Source organism: Crocuta crocuta, unplaced genomic scaffold (genome assembly GCF_008692635.1).
Source record: "Crocuta crocuta isolate KB4526 unplaced genomic scaffold, BGI_CrCroc_1.0 scaffold55, whole genome shotgun sequence".
Lineage (NCBI taxonomy): Eukaryota > Metazoa > Chordata > Mammalia > Carnivora > Hyaenidae > Crocuta > Crocuta crocuta.
Window position 1 is genome coordinate 4,809,679 of NW_027530512.1, and position 19,313 is coordinate 4,828,991.

General features: G+C 48.5%; 1 protein-coding gene across 1 annotated transcript in view; it reads left to right on the forward strand.

Moving 5' to 3' along the window:
- The window catches only part of SPTB (spectrin beta, erythrocytic), a 76,539-nt gene that overhangs the window by 31,283 nt on the left and 25,943 nt on the right, over positions 1-19,313 (forward strand). Inside the window, exons 15-25 of the mRNA XM_077767182.1 lie at positions 4,819-5,575; positions 5,997-6,199; positions 6,312-6,402; positions 8,001-8,147; positions 9,345-9,608; positions 9,962-10,168; positions 10,794-10,883; positions 14,466-14,744; positions 15,193-15,323; positions 16,195-16,399; positions 16,654-17,028. Of these exons, the coding sequence (XP_077623308.1) occupies positions 4,819-5,575; positions 5,997-6,199; positions 6,312-6,402; positions 8,001-8,147; positions 9,345-9,608; positions 9,962-10,168; positions 10,794-10,883; positions 14,466-14,744; positions 15,193-15,323; positions 16,195-16,399; positions 16,654-17,028 (2,749 nt within the window). The remainder of the gene's footprint in view (positions 1-4,818; positions 5,576-5,996; positions 6,200-6,311; positions 6,403-8,000; positions 8,148-9,344; positions 9,609-9,961; positions 10,169-10,793; positions 10,884-14,465; positions 14,745-15,192; positions 15,324-16,194; positions 16,400-16,653; positions 17,029-19,313) is intronic.

The following is a 19,313-nucleotide window of genomic DNA, read 5'->3' on the forward strand; positions in this document are numbered from 1 at the left end:
TTGGAGCCTCGCTCTGCCTGAAGCAATCTGGGAAGTGGAGTTAGGTAAGACCCAGTTGTATTAAAAAAAAAAAAAAAAAAAAGGAAGGAAAAGAAAAGAAAAAAGAAAAGAAAAGAAAGAAAAGAAACAGCCTAGTAAAGTCTCTGGTGGGGGCCCAGTGGGAGGCAGGATACTGCAGACAGGGATACTTCAGAGCCACTAGAACAGGGCTGATTATCTCAGCATCTAAAGACAGGGACTGAGATGAGGAGATTCCTCTATAATGTGATATTTATGCAGAGGAGGAAGATACCTCTTTGCTCTTCTTTAGGCTTGGACGTAATGAGGGGGCGTGTGTGTGTGTGTGTATGTGTGTGTGTATATGTAAGTATGTGTGCCAGTGTGTGCATGTACAAGACAGACAGGAAGAACTTGTCAGCTATGTATCTGTTGTCTTAATGAGAATGATCTTCATAAATCCCGAAGCCGTGTACCATCCTAAGTGAGATACACCAAGGCACCTGCCATCCTTAGGTGAGAGAAAACCTGAGGCGTGAAATGGTAAGATGTTTCTCATTAAATCTGAGAGTTGAAATGTACCTACGAAGTCATCTAGTCTAGTTGACTAGTCCGGACTGCTGTTCTTGTACAAACATTTATAGGGGTGGGTAGCTCACCCCTTCACCATGCAGCTCACCCCATTGGAGGCAACTCCTTTGGTTAGAAGGTCTAACCTCCTAGTGGATGGAAATCTCCTTCCTGAAATTTGTAGACCTTGGTTCTGGCCCTGCCCTTTAGAGAGAGAAAAACTTATTCTGAGTCTTCTTTCATGTGATAGCTCTTCAAATATTTTTTTTGTAAACAACTGTGATTCTTCACCTCTGCCCACAGCCTACCTCCATGCCTCTGCCATTCTCCTTACCAGAGTGCATTCTCGTCTAACTTTATATTCCAAATTGGGCCCATCCTTTAGACTAGTTCAGGTTCCTCTTTTTCCCACTGTCCAAAATGAAAAACACTCTTTCCCTTATTTGTACTGGTTCAGAGCTTTACAGTCTACCTTTTATCATAATTACTTTTATCCTGAAGAACTTTCCTACTACATTAGAAACAATGAAGAGCAGTATCTTTACTGCCCACAGTGCTTTGAGCACCAAGCACATAATTAAGTCTTCCTCTGTTTGGAATACTCTCTTTCCAAATATCCACTTGGCCAAACTAGGAATTTATCCAAAGGATACAGGAGTGCTGATTCATAGGGGCACATGTACCCCAATGTTTACAATACCGCTGTCAATAATAGCCAAATTATGGAAAAAGCCCAAATGTCCATCAACTGATGAATGCATAAAGAAGATGTGGTTTATATATACAGTGGAATACTACTTGGTAGTGAGAAAGAATGAAATCATGCCATTTGCAACAATGTGGATGGACCTAGAGGATATTATGCTAAGTGAAATAAGTCAGAGAAAGATATATGTTTTCACTCATATGTGGAATTTGAGAAACTTAACAGAGGACCATGGGGGAAGGCAAAGGGGGAAAAATAGTTTCAAACAGAGAGGAAGGCAAACCATAAGAGACTCTTAAATACAGAGAATAAATTGAGGGTTGAAGAGGGGTGGGGGGAGGGGAAAATAGGTGATGGGCATTGAGGAGGGCACTTGTTGGGATGAGCGCTGGGCGTTGTAGACAAGTGATGAATCATGGGAATCTACTCCCGAAACCAAGAGCACATTGTATACACTGTATGTTAGTTAACCATAAATTATATTTAGAAAAAAAATAAGTAATGGGGCACCTGGGTGGCTCAGTTGGTTAAGTGTCCGACTTCAGCTCAGGTCATGATCTCATGCTTCATGGGACTGAACCTACATTGGGATCTGTGCTGACAGCTCAGAGCCTGGAGGCTACTTCAGGTTCTGTGTCTCCCTCTCTCTCTGCCTCTTCCCTACTCACACTCTGTCCCTCTCTGTCTCTCAAAAAGAAGTGATAAAAACATTAATAACAAAAAATTATTTTTAAAAAATGAATAAATGTTAAAAATATTTTAAAGAGAAAAAAGTAAAGAATAAAATAACAAGAAATATGCAAAGTGAATGTGAAGGAAACAGAACAAAACTTGAAAAAGAAGAGAGGTATGCCATATTCTTTGATAGAAGGACTTACCACGATGATAATGTCAAAATAAGGCCTTAAGTGTTTAAAGCCAAAATATATATACACACACATATATGTATATATCCACATGGCTTACTCCCTTACATTATTCAGATCTCAGCTCACATGTCAGCTTATTGGAGCAGCCTTCACTGACCACCTGGTCAAAAACATCATTCTCTCCTTCCTCTGCCTCTATATCATTATGTTGCTTTATTTTTTCAATGTACCTATCACCACTTGATGAATTATAGACTTATTTATTTGTCTCTGCTCATTCAAATGAGAGCAAGCACTTTGCTTTGTTCATTGCTGTATCCCTGGAGCCTAGAACAGTGCCTGGCACAAGGTTCATGACAGTAGCATGATAAATGTGTAGTGAATGAATGAACAGGGATACAACTGAAATGTCTTCTGCCAGGCTTGGCACATAGGAGTCATTCAAGCACTTACTGAATAAGTGATTACCTTCATACACTGTATGCATTCCACTTTTTAAATGTTTATTTTTGAGAGAGAGAGAGCGAACAAGCTGGGGAGGGGCAGAGAGAGAGGGAGACATAGAATCTGAAGCAGACTCCAGGCTCTGAGCTGTCAGCTCAGAGCACAGTGTGGGGCTTGAACCCATGAACCTTAAGATCATGACCTGAGCCAAAGCTGGAGGCTTAATGGACTGAAACATCCACGTATCCCAATTCCTTTTTTTTTTTTTTTTTTTAATGATCTTGGGCCCAGGACCAAACCTGAACTTCAGACTCGCCTGGTCAAGGCTGACTGGAGTGGTTCTGTCAACTTCTTCCATCTTGGAAACAGTACAGCAGGAGCAACTAGACTTAATTCCCAGCCCATCCTCTCTGTGGCCTCTGCTGGTAGCTGCGGTGAGGCCACACCAGGAAAGGCCTAGAAAATTACCACTGGGCTTCTTGTATGGAGGCACAGAATTTCCCAGAAATCAGGGACTTCTCTGTTTAGAAGGGAAACTGCAAAATCTTTGGGTTCTTGCTCTTCTCTGTCATGGTATTCCCAGTTCTCCCCAGCCTATCTCCCTCTTCTCTTTGCAGACCTCTCAGCCCTGTCTAGCAGCTGTTGTCACACCTTGGGAGTACCCACAATGTACTTTCCCTAAGCCATTTGCCTAGTTGCTCAGCCTCCTTCGTCCAGGTGCCAGGGGTACAAAGAGGAGTGAGATACTCAGGGCCCCATCCCTAAATAGATCAGTGCAGTTGCAGTGCTAGAGAGGTGCTCATTGGAATTCAACTCTGATGGCCACCACAAAACTTGCCCCCATCACCCCCGTCACCTTTACAATGCCCTAGTCCTCTCTGCCTGGTGTACATAATACTTTATATCATAGTTATTTTGTGAGCTTGTCTTAATTTCTTTCTAAATCATACACTGCATAATGCAAATTCTGACTATGACTACAGCTAACATAATACTTATACCTTGCGGATATTCAGGAAAGATGAGCTCAGCAAATGAGCATTCAGCACACTCTTATGTGCTTATATATTACTTATTACATAATAGAATGAGTAAACTTGGGTCCGAGGAAAGGGTGGTCTCGGCCCATGCTGATGCACAGCTCTATAGAAGAAGCTTACTGGGGGCTGCAGACCAACCCCAGGCCCCAGGACATCTGCCAGACCTTTGCATCTTTCCCATTTTCATTCTGGCACTGCATGTTAAGGTCAAGATTATGTTATCGATTTCTCAATTCTAATCCCAGTTTCTCCCTTCTTCCTCTTCCTCCTTCACAAGGCCACTTTTCTTTTTAGAGAGAGAGAATGCCTGTGTGAGTAGGAGAAGGGCAGAGGGAGGGGGGAGAGAGAATCTTAAGCATGCTCCATGCCCAGCATGGAGCCTGACTCAGCATGGACCCTGGGATCATGACCTGAGCTGAAATCAAGAGTCAGATGTTCAACTGCCTGAGACACCCAGGCACCCCACTGGCCTCTTTTCTTTTAGAAACAAGGTGACATTGGGGCGCCTGGGTGGCTTAGTCGGTTAAGCGTCCGACTTTCGCTCAGGTCATGATCTCGCAGTTCGTGGGTTCGAGCCCCGCGTCGGGCTCTGTGCTGACTGCCAGCTCAGAGCCTGGAGCCTGTTTCAGTCTGTGACTCCCTCCCTCTCTGACCCTGCCCTGCTCACGCTGTCTCTCTCTCTCTCTCCTAGAAATAAATAAAACATTAAAAAAAAATTAAAAAAAAAAAAAAAGAAACAAGGTGACATTTTTAGGCCTTGGGCATTTTGAACATAGTCTTGGGCATTTGTATGATTCCTTTAGGGCCACTGGGGCCCTGTATCCTGAAATTGCCTTCAAGTTGATAAATGTAAGGTTTTTAATTATTTTCAGCATTTCAAAAAATCTGAGGAGGTTATATGTTTACCCAAAATTCAACTACATACAGAACTGAACTAAGCATCATGGTCATTCCTTAATGTCGGGTTGGAATCACATCACTGCTCGCCTCCCCCTGATGGAAAGATCTGATTGGCAGTCTATATTGTCTTGGGTAAAATTGGATACATGAATTTTACTCATCACAGTTTGTTGCATAGATGATTTTCTTTGCTGTGCACAATCTATGGGGAGAGACTCTGGTGGGAATCTAGGTAGGGATGCCCTACAGGAAGGGTTAAGGAAGGAGTGTGTCTCTGTGTCCCCCTCGGCAGGTGGCAGGCATTCCAGGCCATAGTGTCAGAGCGGCGGGAGGCAGTAAACTCAGCCCTCCGAGTGCGTAACTATTGTGTGGACTGTGAAGAGACTAGCAAGTGGATTGAGGACAAGATGCATGTGGTGCGGTCCACAAAGGACCTGAGCCAGGACCTGGCGGGCGTCATTGCCATCCAGCGGAAGCTGTCGGGGCTAGAGCGCGACGTGGCCGCCATCCAGGCCCGCGTGGGTGCCCTGGAGCATGAGTCGCAGCAGCTGATGGCGTCACACCCTGAGCAGAGAGAGGACATTGGCCAGCGGCAGGCGTGTGTGGAGCAGCTGTGGAAGGACCTGCAGGAAGCCCTTCAGGAGCAGGAAGCCTCGCTGGGTGAAGCCAGCCAGCTGCAGGCCTTCCTGCAGAATCTAGATGACTTCCAGGCCTGGCTGTCCATGGCCCAGAAGACCGTGGCCTCCGAGGACATGCCCGAGTCCCTCCCAGAGGCCGAGCAGCTCCTTCAGCAGCATGCGGCCATCAAAGATGAGATTGACGGGCACCAAGAGAGCTACCAGCATGTCAAGGTGTCAGGGGAGAATGTGATCCGTGATCAGACGGACCCCGAGTACCTGCTCCTGGCCCAGAGGCTAGAGGGCCTGGATGCTGGCTGGGATGCCCTGTGCCGGATGTGGGAGAGCCGCAACCACTCACTCGCGCAGTGCCTTGGCTTCCAGGAGTTTCAGAGAGATGCCAAGCAAGCGGAAGCCATCCTCAGCAATCAGGTAGGGAAGTGGCGTTATCTCTCAGGGTAACTGCACTGGTGAGTCTGTGAATGTTCTCGGAGAACAAATTTTACTTTTTGGGGACTCTAGCCAGTTGGGGGGAAACCTTTGTTCCTTAACATGTGCCTTTACCAGCCCTGTGTCCTAAAGTTTGCCTTGTTCTTGGGTCAGTTACAGGCTGGAGTTGTGAATTTTCCCCTGAGCCATTACCCTTCCATGTGGCTTTAGGCACACAGTTCGTTGGGTGCCCCTGGGGTAGGTGTAGGGAGCCAAGGCTGGGGTTGCCTCTTCCTTGAACAACTCTAGGGGGCACTGTTCATGCTATAGCCTATATGGTTACACATGGTGCTCCTGCTTGGCAAGTGCCCTCACTGCCTTCTCAGCCTGTCTTCATCCCTTATCTGGAAACTTGCTTCAACAGGAATATACTCTGGCTCACTTGGAGCCCCCAGACTCCCTAGAGGCTGCAGAGGCTGGGATCCGGAAGTTTGAGGATTTCTTGATGTCTATGGAGAACAACCAGGATAAGGTCTTGAGTCCTGTGGACTCTGGAAACAAGCTGATAGCTGACAAAAACCTCTACTTAGACAAGATTCTGGAGAAGGTGCAGCTGATTGAGGACAGGTACTCTCCACCCCCAGGGTCACGGGGCCAGAGCCAGGTAGGGCTGGTGGTGGTGTACATGGTTCTGAGGCTCAGCAGTGTTGTGAACCGCAGCTTCTGGCTTCCCTTCCAGGCACAGGAAAAACAAGGAGAAGGCTCAGGAGGCCTCAACAATTCTGAAAGACAACTTGGAGCTCCAGAACTTCCTCCAGAACTGCCAGGAGGTGAGGCTGTAGCAAGGCAGGTCACTTTGCAGGAGATTCCACTCTAGGATCAAAGTGCCCTAGGGGTAGGAAGTCCATGGGGGGTATGCCAGGCTGACTCAGAGGAGCATAGTGCTCTTGATCTCAGGGTCATGGGTTCACGCCCCACATTGGGACATTGGGTGTAGAGATAATGAAAGAGAGAGAGAGAGAGAAAGACAGAAAGGAAGGGAAGGAAGGGAAGGGAAGGAAGGGAGGGAGGAAAAGAAAGTCCATAGGATTCTAAGTTGGGAGTCTGGAATTTCATGAAGGAAACTCTGGTATTTGATAGCGTAGGTCATCCTCTAGAATCTTTGGTTCTACAATTTTTTTAATGTATGTTTATTTTGGAGAGAGCATGTGAGCAGGGGAGGGACAGAGAGAGTGAGAGACACAGAATCTGAAGCAGGCTCTAGGTTCTGAGCTGTCAGCACAGAGCCTGATGTGGGGCTCAAACTCATGGACTGTGAAATCATGACCTGAGCCAAAGTTGGACGTTTAACCGACTGAGCCACCCAGGTGCCCCTCTTTTTTTTTTTTTTTTAACCCTGAATCTATAAAGTCATCTTTTAATTTGCCCAGTCTAGGGCAGGGTTTCTCAAAGAGTGGCCCAAGGGCTATCTATATTAAAGACACCTAGGTCCCTGGTCAAGGCCAGCTTCAAGTGCATGCAACCTGTGCATTGAAGGGCCCCATGCTTGATTTAATGGTCTGTGGTTGGCATCTTGAAATTCTTAATAATTTTGAGCATTTCCGTTTTGTACGAGGCCCTGCAAATGATGGAGCCAGTCCTACCCCTTATTAAATGTAAAGCACTGGGCTCCACTGAGGCCCAGGTGAATCAGAATCTTAAGGAGTGAGAGAAAGAGAGAACAGCATTTTCAACAAGCCTCCCAGTTGGAGAACTGACTCAGAAGGTCCTTGCTCAGCCTGGGGCGAGCTGTACTCCTGAGTCTCTCCATAAGCAATACTTCTGTGTGGAATGGTGCTTTCTCTGACTTATTTCCTGCTCCCATCCTCATACCCCTCTCCACCCTGCCCAAAAAACTTTGTTTTCATCTACCTCTGCCCTTGGCACCAGCCAGGCCTGGTATGCTGCCAGGACATCTTAGAGACATTGGATACTTATCACGGTTCTTCCCTCATTGTTAATTATAGGATCTGCCCTTGGCTTCTTCCTCAGATAACATTTTCTCTGTGTTTATTAATGATTTCTCACCCTATTGCCAAAGGGTGGATTTATCTGTCCATCCAGTAAACATGAAGTTTCTGCAATAGGCTAGGCCCTGTTCCTAGGTCCTGGAAATATGGAGAGAAACATTGATATCCCTGGAGTCCTACTGCACATAGTCTACTAGGGAAGACACTCAGGTGCTTTTGTTTTAACCCTGAGACAACACAGGGAGTTGCCTGTGCTGGGAGTCAGAGAGCCAGAGCTTTGGAGAGTAGTACTCTGCTGTATTCCTACTTCCTCTCCTTGGCCTTCTTCTGCAGCCAGAAGTGGACAGCAGGTCCTGCCTTGAGACCCTGGCCAAAGAGGTATACTCAGAGATTATTGGACTCCCTCTTTCTGTCCACAGCTCACTCTCTGGATCAATGACAAGCTGCTAACATCTCAGGATGTCTCCTATGATGAAATGAGAAACCTTCAAAACCAGTGGCAGAAGCACCAGGATTTTGTGGCAGACCTGGCTTCCCACCAACAGTGGCTAGATAACATTGATGCAGTAAGTAAAGCGAATGGTGGGTGGTGGGGGGCTCTCTGCTCAGATGTGCTTACCTGAATGAGGCTTCACTCCGGGCATAGACGCTGTATAGAACCTGGAAGTGAAACATTTCTCTAAATAGTAGACAGACCTTCAGAGCTCCTGTTATATCCAGCCTTGTTAGGCCTGGTCAGAAGTGGTACCTCCTCTGGGTCCTCTGAGTCTAGAGACAGTCCAGGACAGTGAGACTACCTGAGTTGGTGCCTCAGCATCTAGTGCCAGGACACCAGTTATCTCTGTTTGCCTTCCATTATTCTCACCAGGATACCAGCACTGTCCCTCCCAAAGGCAGAGGAGTATGTGAGATGAGTAGAGTGGCTCAGGGGGACCATTGACTCTCATTGTTTGGATGGGCAGAACTACCCCTCATAGATGGGGAACCAGGAGTACCCCCCTATAGCAAGCTTGCCCAAGGACCCAAGTCAAAATGTAGCTGGTCGTAGATCTGAGAATCAGTCGCATTTGTTCCTCTTTACTGTGGCTGTCCAGAGAGAAGTAGGAATAGGATCCACTGTGGTTAAGGGTGCAGGCTCTGAGCCAGACTGTCTGACTTCTCAACCTCCCTGGGCTTCAGTTTCTTCATCTGAAAAATGAGGATAATAACAATACCTACCCAAGAGATTGTAAGGATTAAACCACTTAGACTAGCCCTTACTGGGCACGCAGTAAATATTGGCTATTATTAGCAACCTGTATTTCTAGGCCTAAGTCGTATTATACTGTACTCACCAAAAAGGGTACATTTATGCAGGTGAAACCCAGGTAAGACAAATTCAGTAACTAAAACATATCACAAAGGTTAGTAGTGCATAGCCTCTGGGAAGACCATCAAGAGAGGGTAGAGTCCTTTCCAGGCTGCTTGTACCTGGATGGATCTTGAATTTTTTTTTAATTAAAAATAATTTAGCATCAGCTGATCCTGGTCTGCAGCTCCCCATACTACAATCTCCCTGAGCCCTTTGCCCCAAACACACCCCTCCCTGCCACACCTTCTCCTGCAAATAACTTGGGGATGCAGTCTTTCAGATGAGCCTCACCTGAGTTCCAGGCAGATTCTTTGCCTTCCTGACCTCAGCTAACCCCCGGCAACCACATGTAGCAGGGCTGCTCCAAGGCTGCCTGGCCTCAGAGGGTGAGCCCTCCTGCTTCCCCACACAGGAAGGAAAGGTGCTGATGGTGGAGAAGCCCCAGTACTCGGACCTGGTGTCCCAGAAGCTGGAAGAGTTGCACCGGCTCTGGGATGAACTTCAGGCCACCACGCAGGAGAGGACCCAACAGCTCTCAGCTGCCAGGAACTCCTACCTGCGCTCACAGACCCATGCCGACCTCAACAAGTGGATCAGTGCTATGGAGGACCAGCTGCGGTCCGATGACCCGGGCAAGGACCTGACCAGTGTCAACCGGATGCTGGCTAAGCTGAAGGCACGTGAGTGGGTTGTAGACTAGGAGTGTTGGAATAGGAGATCTTAGGGAACAAATGTGCAACCTGAAAGTAAGTACTTCTGTTCCTCTTAGCTGGGCTTGTCTTTATCAAGCAAAAACGTCTCTTGGTTCATAACCCATCTTCTGCCCCTTTGCAGTGGTGAAGACAGGGATCTGGGATTAATAAAAGCATGCACTACAAGTATAGGACAGGCGCTTGTGAGGCAGGAAGGATGAGTGGGAGCATCCAGGGAGACTACCTGGGGGAGGTGGGATGGGATACAGATGATGTGAAGGATAAGGGGCTACCCAGGTGCTAAGGCTGGTACTGACACTGTCCCCTTGCATCCCAGCGTGTGGAGGACCAAGTGAACATGCGGAAGGAGGAGCTGGGGGAGTTGTTTGCCCAGGTGCCCTCGCTGGGAGAGGAGGCAGAAGGCACAGAAGTGAGCATCGAGAAGCGCTTTCTGAACCTCCTGGAGCCCCTGGAGAGGAGGAAGAAGCAGCTGGAGTCATCCCGAGCCAAGCTGCAGATCAGCCGGGACTTAGAGGATGAGACGGTGAGTAGGTACAGGCCCCGCCAGAGGCAGGATTGCTGGCTGCAGCCCTGGGCAGTTTTTAAAGATGTCTGGTGCCCTCGTCTCCTTACCTCAGCCATTGTGATGATTGCATTAAATATGAAAGTAAAGCTAGCGCTTTTTTTTAAGGTTTTTTTTTTAAATGTTTATTTTTGAGAGAGAGTGCGCATGGGGAAGGGGCAGAGAGAAGGAGAGAGAGAATCCCAAGCAGGCTCTGTGCTGTCAGCATAGAGCCCAATGCAGGACTCGATCCCACGAACCATGAGATCATGACCTGAGCCAAAATCAAGAGTTGGACACTTAACTGACTGAGCCACCAGGCACCTGACCAATGCTTTTTGAATGGTAACTCAGTTATGGACTTTGGGGTAGACAGATGTGGGTTCCAGTCCAGCTACATTACCTTCCCCCTGTGTGACCAGGAGCAGGTCATTTGGAACCTCAATTCATGATATCAAAATGTCCCCATCTATAAAATGGGGGCAAAACCCTGATGGGGCCTTGGGAAGAGACACAGCAGGAAAGAGCTATGTCTGACCCAGGTGAGTACATGAGGAAAGGGTGGCCATGACCATCATCAGCTGCCCCTGCCTTCTGGTCTCTACAGCTCTGGGTGGAAGAGAGGCTGCCTCTGGCCCAGTCAGCCGACTATGGCACGAATCTACAAACTGTGCAGCTGTTCATGAAGAAGAATCAGGTGAGTCCTGCTTCACCTGATTAGTCTCCCCCCACCTGCCTCTTCCCTTCCCTTGCCCTTCCCAGGGAGGAACTCCCAGCCTTGACGTGCAGAAAGCCAGCAACAGCAAATTATTATTCTTATTGGTAGCTATGGGGCTCCCAGACCCCATAAAAAGAGAAGCTTTGGTGATGGCAGAGAGAATTCTGGGAAGTCCATGGCAGGGCCAGGGCTGGTCAGGGGATGTCCAGATGTTTCAGAATTTGGGGCCATTTAGACCCATCAGAGCATAAGTGAGTGCAGAACCCAGAAGCCCTGGCCTGGAGTTTCATGTGCTTTACAGCTTCTATATCCCATGGCCTTCCTGAAAGGAAGCCCATAGCTCCTGGCTTCCTTCCTAGTACTGATTTGCCCCTCTTCTAGGGCTGAGCCTGGCCCTCAGGGTAAGTAGGACCCATTTCTCCCAGCACATGAGGATACTTGTGGGGCTCGGACCCCATTGGGAAGCCACTAAACTTGATCTCTGAGCCTTTGAAACAACATCCACTTGCTGTTTTTTCTTTCTTGAGCTTGATGGCCTTGGTGAGACTCCTAGAAGTGAGCAGATTCCATACTTCCTCCTATTTCAGGAATACACATGGGCTCAGGGTGTCTCTGTGTACAGACAGGCTGGCCACAGACCCTGCTCTTGGGCGGAGAGTTGTCCCTGCTGCCTGGTCTTCTCTCTGGGTCAGGGAGTGGGGGCAGCCACAGCTAAGAGCAATGAGAGCCTGGGAACTTATCCCAGAGAAGAGCAGTGTGTCCCAGAATGCCAGTCAATATTGCACCTCCTTAGGGAAGAAAAATTATGACAGATAGAACTTCCTCAAAACAGCAGCAGCTGACATCTGCTCTCAGAGCCCTGCTGCTGTTCAGGGGTCTGATTTACATTCAATGAGTATCTGAAAACCCTCGCACCCTTTGCTTCCAGTTGACACAACCTAGTTATAAAGCCTTCATTGGTCGCAGGCAGGAACTTGGGCCAGAAGGTACTAGGTGGGGGTTCAATTAACATCACAACCTTCGTTTAAAGGAAGGACACTGACAGAAGACCGTATCCTTGGGGCCTTAGTTTCCTCAACTGTAAAATGAACCAACATCACTCCCTGCAACACTAAAGACTTTGACTCTGTCTAGCCTCAGTTTCCTCAACTGTAAAATGAACCAACATCACTCCCTGCAACACTAAAGACTTTGACTCTGTCTAGCCTCGGTGTTATTGCCAAAAGACTCTCAACTCCCCTGGATGAAGGTTGCTATTTCAGAAAAAGGGCAAGACAAATATGGATGGGGTTCCCATAACCAAGAAGGAAAAGGTAGTCTCCTGGGAGACCATGGCTGCCCTAGTAAAGATGACTTTAGGCTAGACTAGCTAAAGCTTAAATATCATTTCATCATTCTCTCTATTGCAGTGGTTCTCAAACTTCAGTGTGCATCAGACTCCCCTAGAGGGCTTGTTAAAATACAGTTGACTAGTATCCACCTCAGGTCTACTGATTCAAACTCTGGGAGAAGAGCCTGATCATTTGCATACCTCTCAAGATCTTGGGTGATTCTGATGCTATGGGTCTGGAATTCCACTTTGAGAAACTGCTCTCATGGCTATCCATTGCAACTAAAACAAATCCTGCAATGTATGAATGGTTCTCAACTTTGGCTGCACATGAGAATCACCTCAGGGAAATTTGAAACCTAAGAATGTCCAGTTCCTATGTCAGATAAATTAATTAAGCTCTCTGGGGATAGGGCCCTGACTGTGTTTGTTTTCCCAGATTATTCAATGTGCAACCAGGGTTAAGAACCAGTGTCCCACCTGATCTGGCCCCTGCCTTCCTCTAAGGTCACCTCTCATCACTTTGGCCCTCCTCGTCACAGTATTCTAGCTTTCCTGGCCCTCTCTCACGCCTATAGATAGTGCAGGCTTGCTTCAACCCCGGGGACTTCACACTCGCTCTTCCCTCTTGCTGGCAACACTCATCCCCCAAATCTTTGTGTGGTTGCCTCCTCCTTGTCACTCATGGCTTCTCAGGAAGGGCCTTCCTGACTCCAGCACAGCTTGGCAGATATTCGTGATCTCATTGCGATATTTTCCTCATGGTACCCATTATCCACATTTATTCACTTATTTGCATGCTTATCATCTATCCCCTCTACAACAGTGTAAGCTTTATGAGGGCAGGGGGTTTATTTACCTTGTTTCCAGGCTGTGCCTAGAACCTAGAACAAGGCCTTATACCCAGGACATTATAAATACATGTTGGTCACATGAAGTACAAAGAATACATCATAAGTGAAAAGGCTGCGTGGGAGCCGATAAAGGAATTGCTTAAAAAGAGAGAGCTAAATACCTTGTAGCATCCCTTGCAGAGGTCGTAAGATCTCAGGAATAGTAAAAAGGTACATGGAGCTGACACCATGGGTTGTTTGGGGGGTTTTTGTTTGTTTTTTAATTTTTTTAAATGGTTTATTTATTTCTGAGAGAGAGAGAGAGACAGCGTGAGCAGGGGAGGGTCAGAGAGAGAGGGAGATACAAACTCTGAAGCAGGCTCCAGGTTCTGAGCTAGCTGTCAGCACAGAGCCCGATGCAGGGCTCAAACCCATGAACCATGAGATCATGACCTGAGCCGAAGTCGGACACCCAACCGCTGAGCCACCCAGGTGCTCCCATCATGGGTTGTTTGAATTCAATTACACAGACCACAAAAAATTGTCAGAATTGGAGTAGATTTGGAGTAGAAAGGGTAACAAGGCATTTCAGCAAGTTGAGTGACTTGTGGATAGTGCTGCTTCTGTAGATTTTAAATGCTGACAGTCACTGCACTGCCTGTGTGTACAGCTCTTGCCCCCACCCTCCAGGTGGTTTTAAAGGCCACAGGCAAATTGTACAAAGGGAGGAAAAGAGGTGTAAGGAGCTGGAGCCCACGTATAAGAAACAAGTAGGCTTGGGCCTCCAGGACCCAGAAAGTGAGTCACACATGGGTCATGGCCCCCTGAGGAAAAAGGTGACCTAGACACCAGAGTGAAAGGAGAACACCATTTCAGTAAGCAAATTCTTAAACAGGAAAAAATAGAAAGTTCACAAAAGATTTGAGGCATAGAAATGGGGAGGAGGGGGGAGCCCAAATTCTAAAATCTGAACAAGGAGCAACTTGCAACTGTTGTTGTACATGGAATCAGAGATGCTAAAATAAGATATCAAAAGCCATTTAAATATTGTTTTCCTTTCCTCCAACAAGAACAGCTGGGAAGCAAGTTCTGCTGAGACATAGGAAGCACAGGGAGCAGAGAGGGTCAAGTTCAAATGCTGTGCTGCCACTCACTGCCCCCACGTTACCTAGCAGCTCCTCGCTGCCCTCTGTGCTCCTCTCCGAAGACAACAGGTGGAGGGTGCTGCATGGTGCCTCTTGCACCATGCCTGGTGGGTGGTCAGGGCCTGTTTTCATGACCACCACCTGTTCTGCACTAGCTTCTCCATGCAGGACCCCACTGAAGGTGCCAGAGTGCAGGCCTGGCCCCCTATGTGGTGGGAAGGCTCCGCCTCTGAGCCCTTCCCTGTGCCCACAGACCCTGCAGAACGAGATCCTGGGCCATGCGCCACGGGTGGAGGATGTGCTGCAGAGAGGGCAGCAACTGGTGGAGGCGGCGGAGGTCGACTGCCAGGACATCGAGGAGCGCCTGGGGCGCCTGCAGGACTTGTGGGACACGCTGCGGGAGGCGGCTGCTGGGAGGCTGCAGCGCCTACGGGACGCCAGCGAGGCCCAGCAGTACTACCTGGATGCAGGCGAGGCCGAGGCCTGGATCAGCGAGCAAGAGCTCTACATCATCTCCGATGAGCTCCCCAAGGTCATCTTGGGCTGGGGTGGGGCCAGGCTGGGCAGTCGGGGCAGTCACAGCTGGTATGTCCAGGTGTGTGAGGATGCCCGCTACAGTGTACCCACTGCAGCCAGGTGCCCTGTTTGCCAGCTTAGACTTGACCTAACCCAGGATTTCCTCACCTTTCTCATGCCATGGGTTCTGTACTGATGGACTGCCACAGGAGGGATGGGAGATGAGGTGCGAGGGGCCTCTAGGGAAGTCCTCCTGGGGTCAGAAGCTTGGAGCTGGGCCTGGGAGGGTAGGAGTCAGAAAAGAATCAAGAGGAAGGTAGGATGTTGCTGGGAAAGGAGTCGCAGGAAGGAATCAGGCACAGTTTTCTTGTGGGGGAGGGAGCCATGAGCCTGGCTCCACCCCCCGCCCCCCCAGTCTCTGAGCACCTCCCTGAGCAGGTGTCCTGACAGCCGCTGCCTCCTAGGATGAAGAGGGCGCCATCGTGATGCTGAAGCGGCACCTGAGGCAGCAGCACACAGTGGAGGAGTACGGGAGGAACATCAAGCAGCTGGCCTCCAGGGCCCAGAGCCTGCTGTCCGCAGGCCACCCCGAGGGGTGCGTGTGCCACCAGGAGTGACCTGGCCGGGGCCCCACCAACCGGGATCCTGCAGGTCCAAGTGGGAGCACAGCAACAGCTTTGGGGAAAATAGCACCAGTTTTCATGAAAACTGTAGGTTTGAGAAAACTGCTGATTGGCCCAATTCCATTTCATGTTTCAGTTTTGTGTGAGTAACTCCAAACAGGGCCAACTAAATAAAGCCTGGTTTGCAAAGATCAGAAAATGCAATAGCAAAACTCCCCTGTTGGTGGCCCAGGAGCTCCAATGTTTCATAGAGTTAGATTATGCTAAGAGACACTGAAGAGTAACTTTGCTTTCCTCTTTACGGTCCAGAGGGTACTTCAGGATCTCAGTGTCTCAGCAAAACTATTGTGTAGGTGAGAAGGTAGAAAACTGACACCCATCTAGTTGGTTCTGCACAGATGGGGGCTCACTGGGCTGCCCACCTCAGACTGCACCCCAGTCCCCAGGCACCCACCGCTATGGGCTTTCAGTGTCCACCCCAGCATCTCCCAGGGAGCCCCAGGGATTGAGCCCCTGGGACCACAGGCCCCTCCTTGCTGGTGCTGGAGCCCTCTCACGCTCAGGGTGCTGCTCCTTCAGCCTCCTGGGAGGGAGGAGCTCCCTGTTGCCTCTCTGAGCTTCCCAGGGTGAGGGATAATGGTGGGAGGGACCCTGAGACATTCTGGCCTCAGGGATGGTTCTTTTCTCCCCAGCACTTCCCCAGGGAAAGCTGCTGTGTTTCTCCTGACTTCCCTCCCCATGTATCCCTGCTACAGGCCAGGGAGGAGCAGGTCAGCTCCCCTGCACCGGCTGCTCTGGGCTCCCTGCTTCTGCCTCTGAATGCTTTCTTATTTTGAATTCCAGGGAACAGATCATACGGCTTCAGGGGCAAGTGGACAAGCAGTATGCAGGGCTGAAGGACATGGCAGAAGAGCGCAGGCGGACGCTGGAGAACATGTACCACCTGTTTCAGCTGAAGAGGGAGACGGACGACCTGGAGCAGTGGATTACGGAAAAGGAGCAGATGGCCTCTTCCCTTGAAATGGGGCAAGACTTCGACCATGTCACTGTGAGTACTCACAGCAGCTGCTTTCTCGGTCTTCCTCAAATGCTGTAGATGCAGCAGCAGTCACTCCGGGTATGCGCTCACACAAACACATGCACACATGGCTCCCCGGAGATGGAGACTCAGGCTGCCCTGGGCAGGTGTGGGAGCATGGCTCCAGGTGCTTTGGCTGCCGCTCATGAAAGTCTGCAGTTGGGGTGATGACACCACCCTGCCCCTGGGCCCCATAACCATATTTCTGTTTACCCCATGTGCAGCTGCTCCGGGACAAGTTCCGGGACTTTGCCCGGGAGACTGGGGCGATTGGGCAGGAACGGGTGGACAACGTGAACATCATCATCGAGCGGCTCATCGATGCAGGCCACAGCGAAGCAGCCACCATCGCCGAGTGGAAGGATGGGCTGAATGAGATGTGGGCGGACCTGCTGGAGCTCATCGACACGCGCATGCAGCTGCTGGCCGCCTCCTATGACCTGCACCGCTACTTCTACACGGGTGCCGAGATCCTGGGCCTCATCGATGAGAAGCACCGTGAGCTGCCCGAGGACGTGGGGCTGGACGCCAGCACTGCCGAGTCTTTCCACCGGGTGCACACCGCCTTTGAGCGGGAGCTGCAGCTGCTGGGCCTGCAGGTGCCTTCTGTCCCTTGCTGCCCCCTACAGGCTCCAGGGACCTGCCTTCCACATCTTCCCCATGACCAACATCCCAGGGCCCCTGGCTTTTTTTTTTTTTCCACACAGTAGGTCTTTTAATTTTTTTTCTTTTATAGATTATTGTCAGGTTGGTTTCCATATAACACCCAGTGCTCATCCCAACAAGTACCCTCCTCCATGCCCATCACCCTCCTTTCCCTCTCCTCCACCCCCATCAGTCCTCAGTTTGTTCTCAGTATTTAAGAGTCTCTTATAGTTTGCCTCCCTCCCTCTCCTTAACTATTTTTCCCCTTTCCCTTCCCCTCCCTCATGGTCCTCTGTTAAGTTTCTCCTGTTCCACATATGAGTGAAAACATATGGTTTCTGTCCTTCTCTGCCTGACTTATTTCACTTAGCATAACACCCTCAATTTCCATCCACGTTGCTACAAGTGGCCAGATTTCATTATTTATCATTGCCATGTAGTATTCCATTGTATAGATAAACCACATCTTCTCAATCCATTTGTCAGTTAATGGACATTTAGGCTCTTTCCATGTTTTGGCTATTGTTGAAAGTGCTGCTATGAACATTGGGGTACATGTGCCCCTATGCATCAGCACTCCTGTATCCCTTGGGTAAATTCCTAACAGTGCTTTGCTGGGTCATGGGGGGAGGTTCTATTGTTAATTTTTTGAGGAACCTCCACACTGTTTTCCAGAGGGGCTGTACCAGTTTACATTCCCACCAACAGTGTAGGAGGGTGCCCATTTCTCCACATCCTTACCAGCATCTATAGTCTCCTGATTTGTTCATTTTAACCACTCTGACCAGCGTGAGGTAGTATCTCAGTGTGGTTTTGATTTGTATTTCCCTGATGAGGAGGGACACTGAGCATCATTTCATGTGTCCGTTGACCATCTGGCTGTCCTCTTTGGAGAAGTGTCTGTTCATGTCTTCTGCCCATTTCTTCACTGGATTGTTTGTTTTTTGGGTGTGGAGTTTGGTGAGTTCCTTATAGATTTTGGATACTAGCCCTGTATCTGATATGTCATTCATTTGCAACTATCTTTTCCCATTCCATCAGTTGCTTATTAGTTTTATTGATTGTTTCCCTTGCCATGCAGAAGCTTTTTATCTTGATGAGGTCCCAGTAGTTCATTTTTGCTCTTGATTCTCTTGCCTTTGGAGATGTGTCGAGTAAGAAATTGCTGCAGTTGAGGTCAAGGAGGTTGTATCTTGCTTTTTCTTATAGGGTTTTGATGGCTTCCCGTCTCACATTCAGGTCCTTCATCCATTTTGAGTTTATTTTTGTGTATGGTGTGAGAAAGTGGTCTAGTTTCATTCTTTTGCATGTTGCTGTCCAGTTTTCCTAGCACCATCTGTTAAAGAGGCTGTCTTTTTTCCATTGAATACTCTTTCCTTCTTTGTCAAAAATTAATTGGCCATACATTTGTGGGTCCAATTTCTGGTTCTCTATTCCATTGGTCTGTGTGTCTGTTTTTGTGCCAATACCATACTGTCTTGATGATTACAGCTTTGTAGTAGAGGCTAAAGTCTGGGATTGTGATGCCTCCCATTTTGGTTTTCTTCTTCAATATTACTTTGGTTATTTGGGGTCTTTTGTGGTTCCATACAAATTTTAGGATTGTTTGTTCTAGCTTTGAGAAGAATGCTTGTGAAATTTTGATTGGGTTTGCATTGAATGTGTAGATTGCTTTGGGTAGTAATGACATTTTAACAATATTTATTCTTCTGATCCTTGAGCATGGAATGTTTTTCCATTTCTTTGTGTTTTCTTCAATTTTCTTCATAAGTTTTCTATAGTTTTCATCATACAGATCCTTTATATCTTCTGTTAGGTTTATTACTAGGTATTTTAAATTTTTTTTTAATGTTTTGTTTATTTCTAGGAGAGAGAGAGACAGCATGAGCAGGGGAGGGTCAGAGAGAGAGGGAGTCACAGACTGAAACAGGCTCTAGGCTCTGAGCTGGCAGTCAGCACAGAGCCCGATGCGGGGCTCGAACCCACGAACCGCGAGATCATGACCTAAGCGAAAGTCGGACGCTTAACCGACTAAGCCACCCAGGTGCCCCTATTCCTAGGTATTTTATGGTTTTTTGTGCAACAGGGCCCCTGGCTTCTAGAGGTGAAACCTCTAGAATGGACACCAGGAGATTTCACCTCTTTAGAAAGGCAACAGCTCAGGGCAAAAAGCAGGGAGCTGTAGCTTTCAGACATTCCTTAGCTTCAGAAGTAGTTCTTTAAACTGAATCTTCAGAAA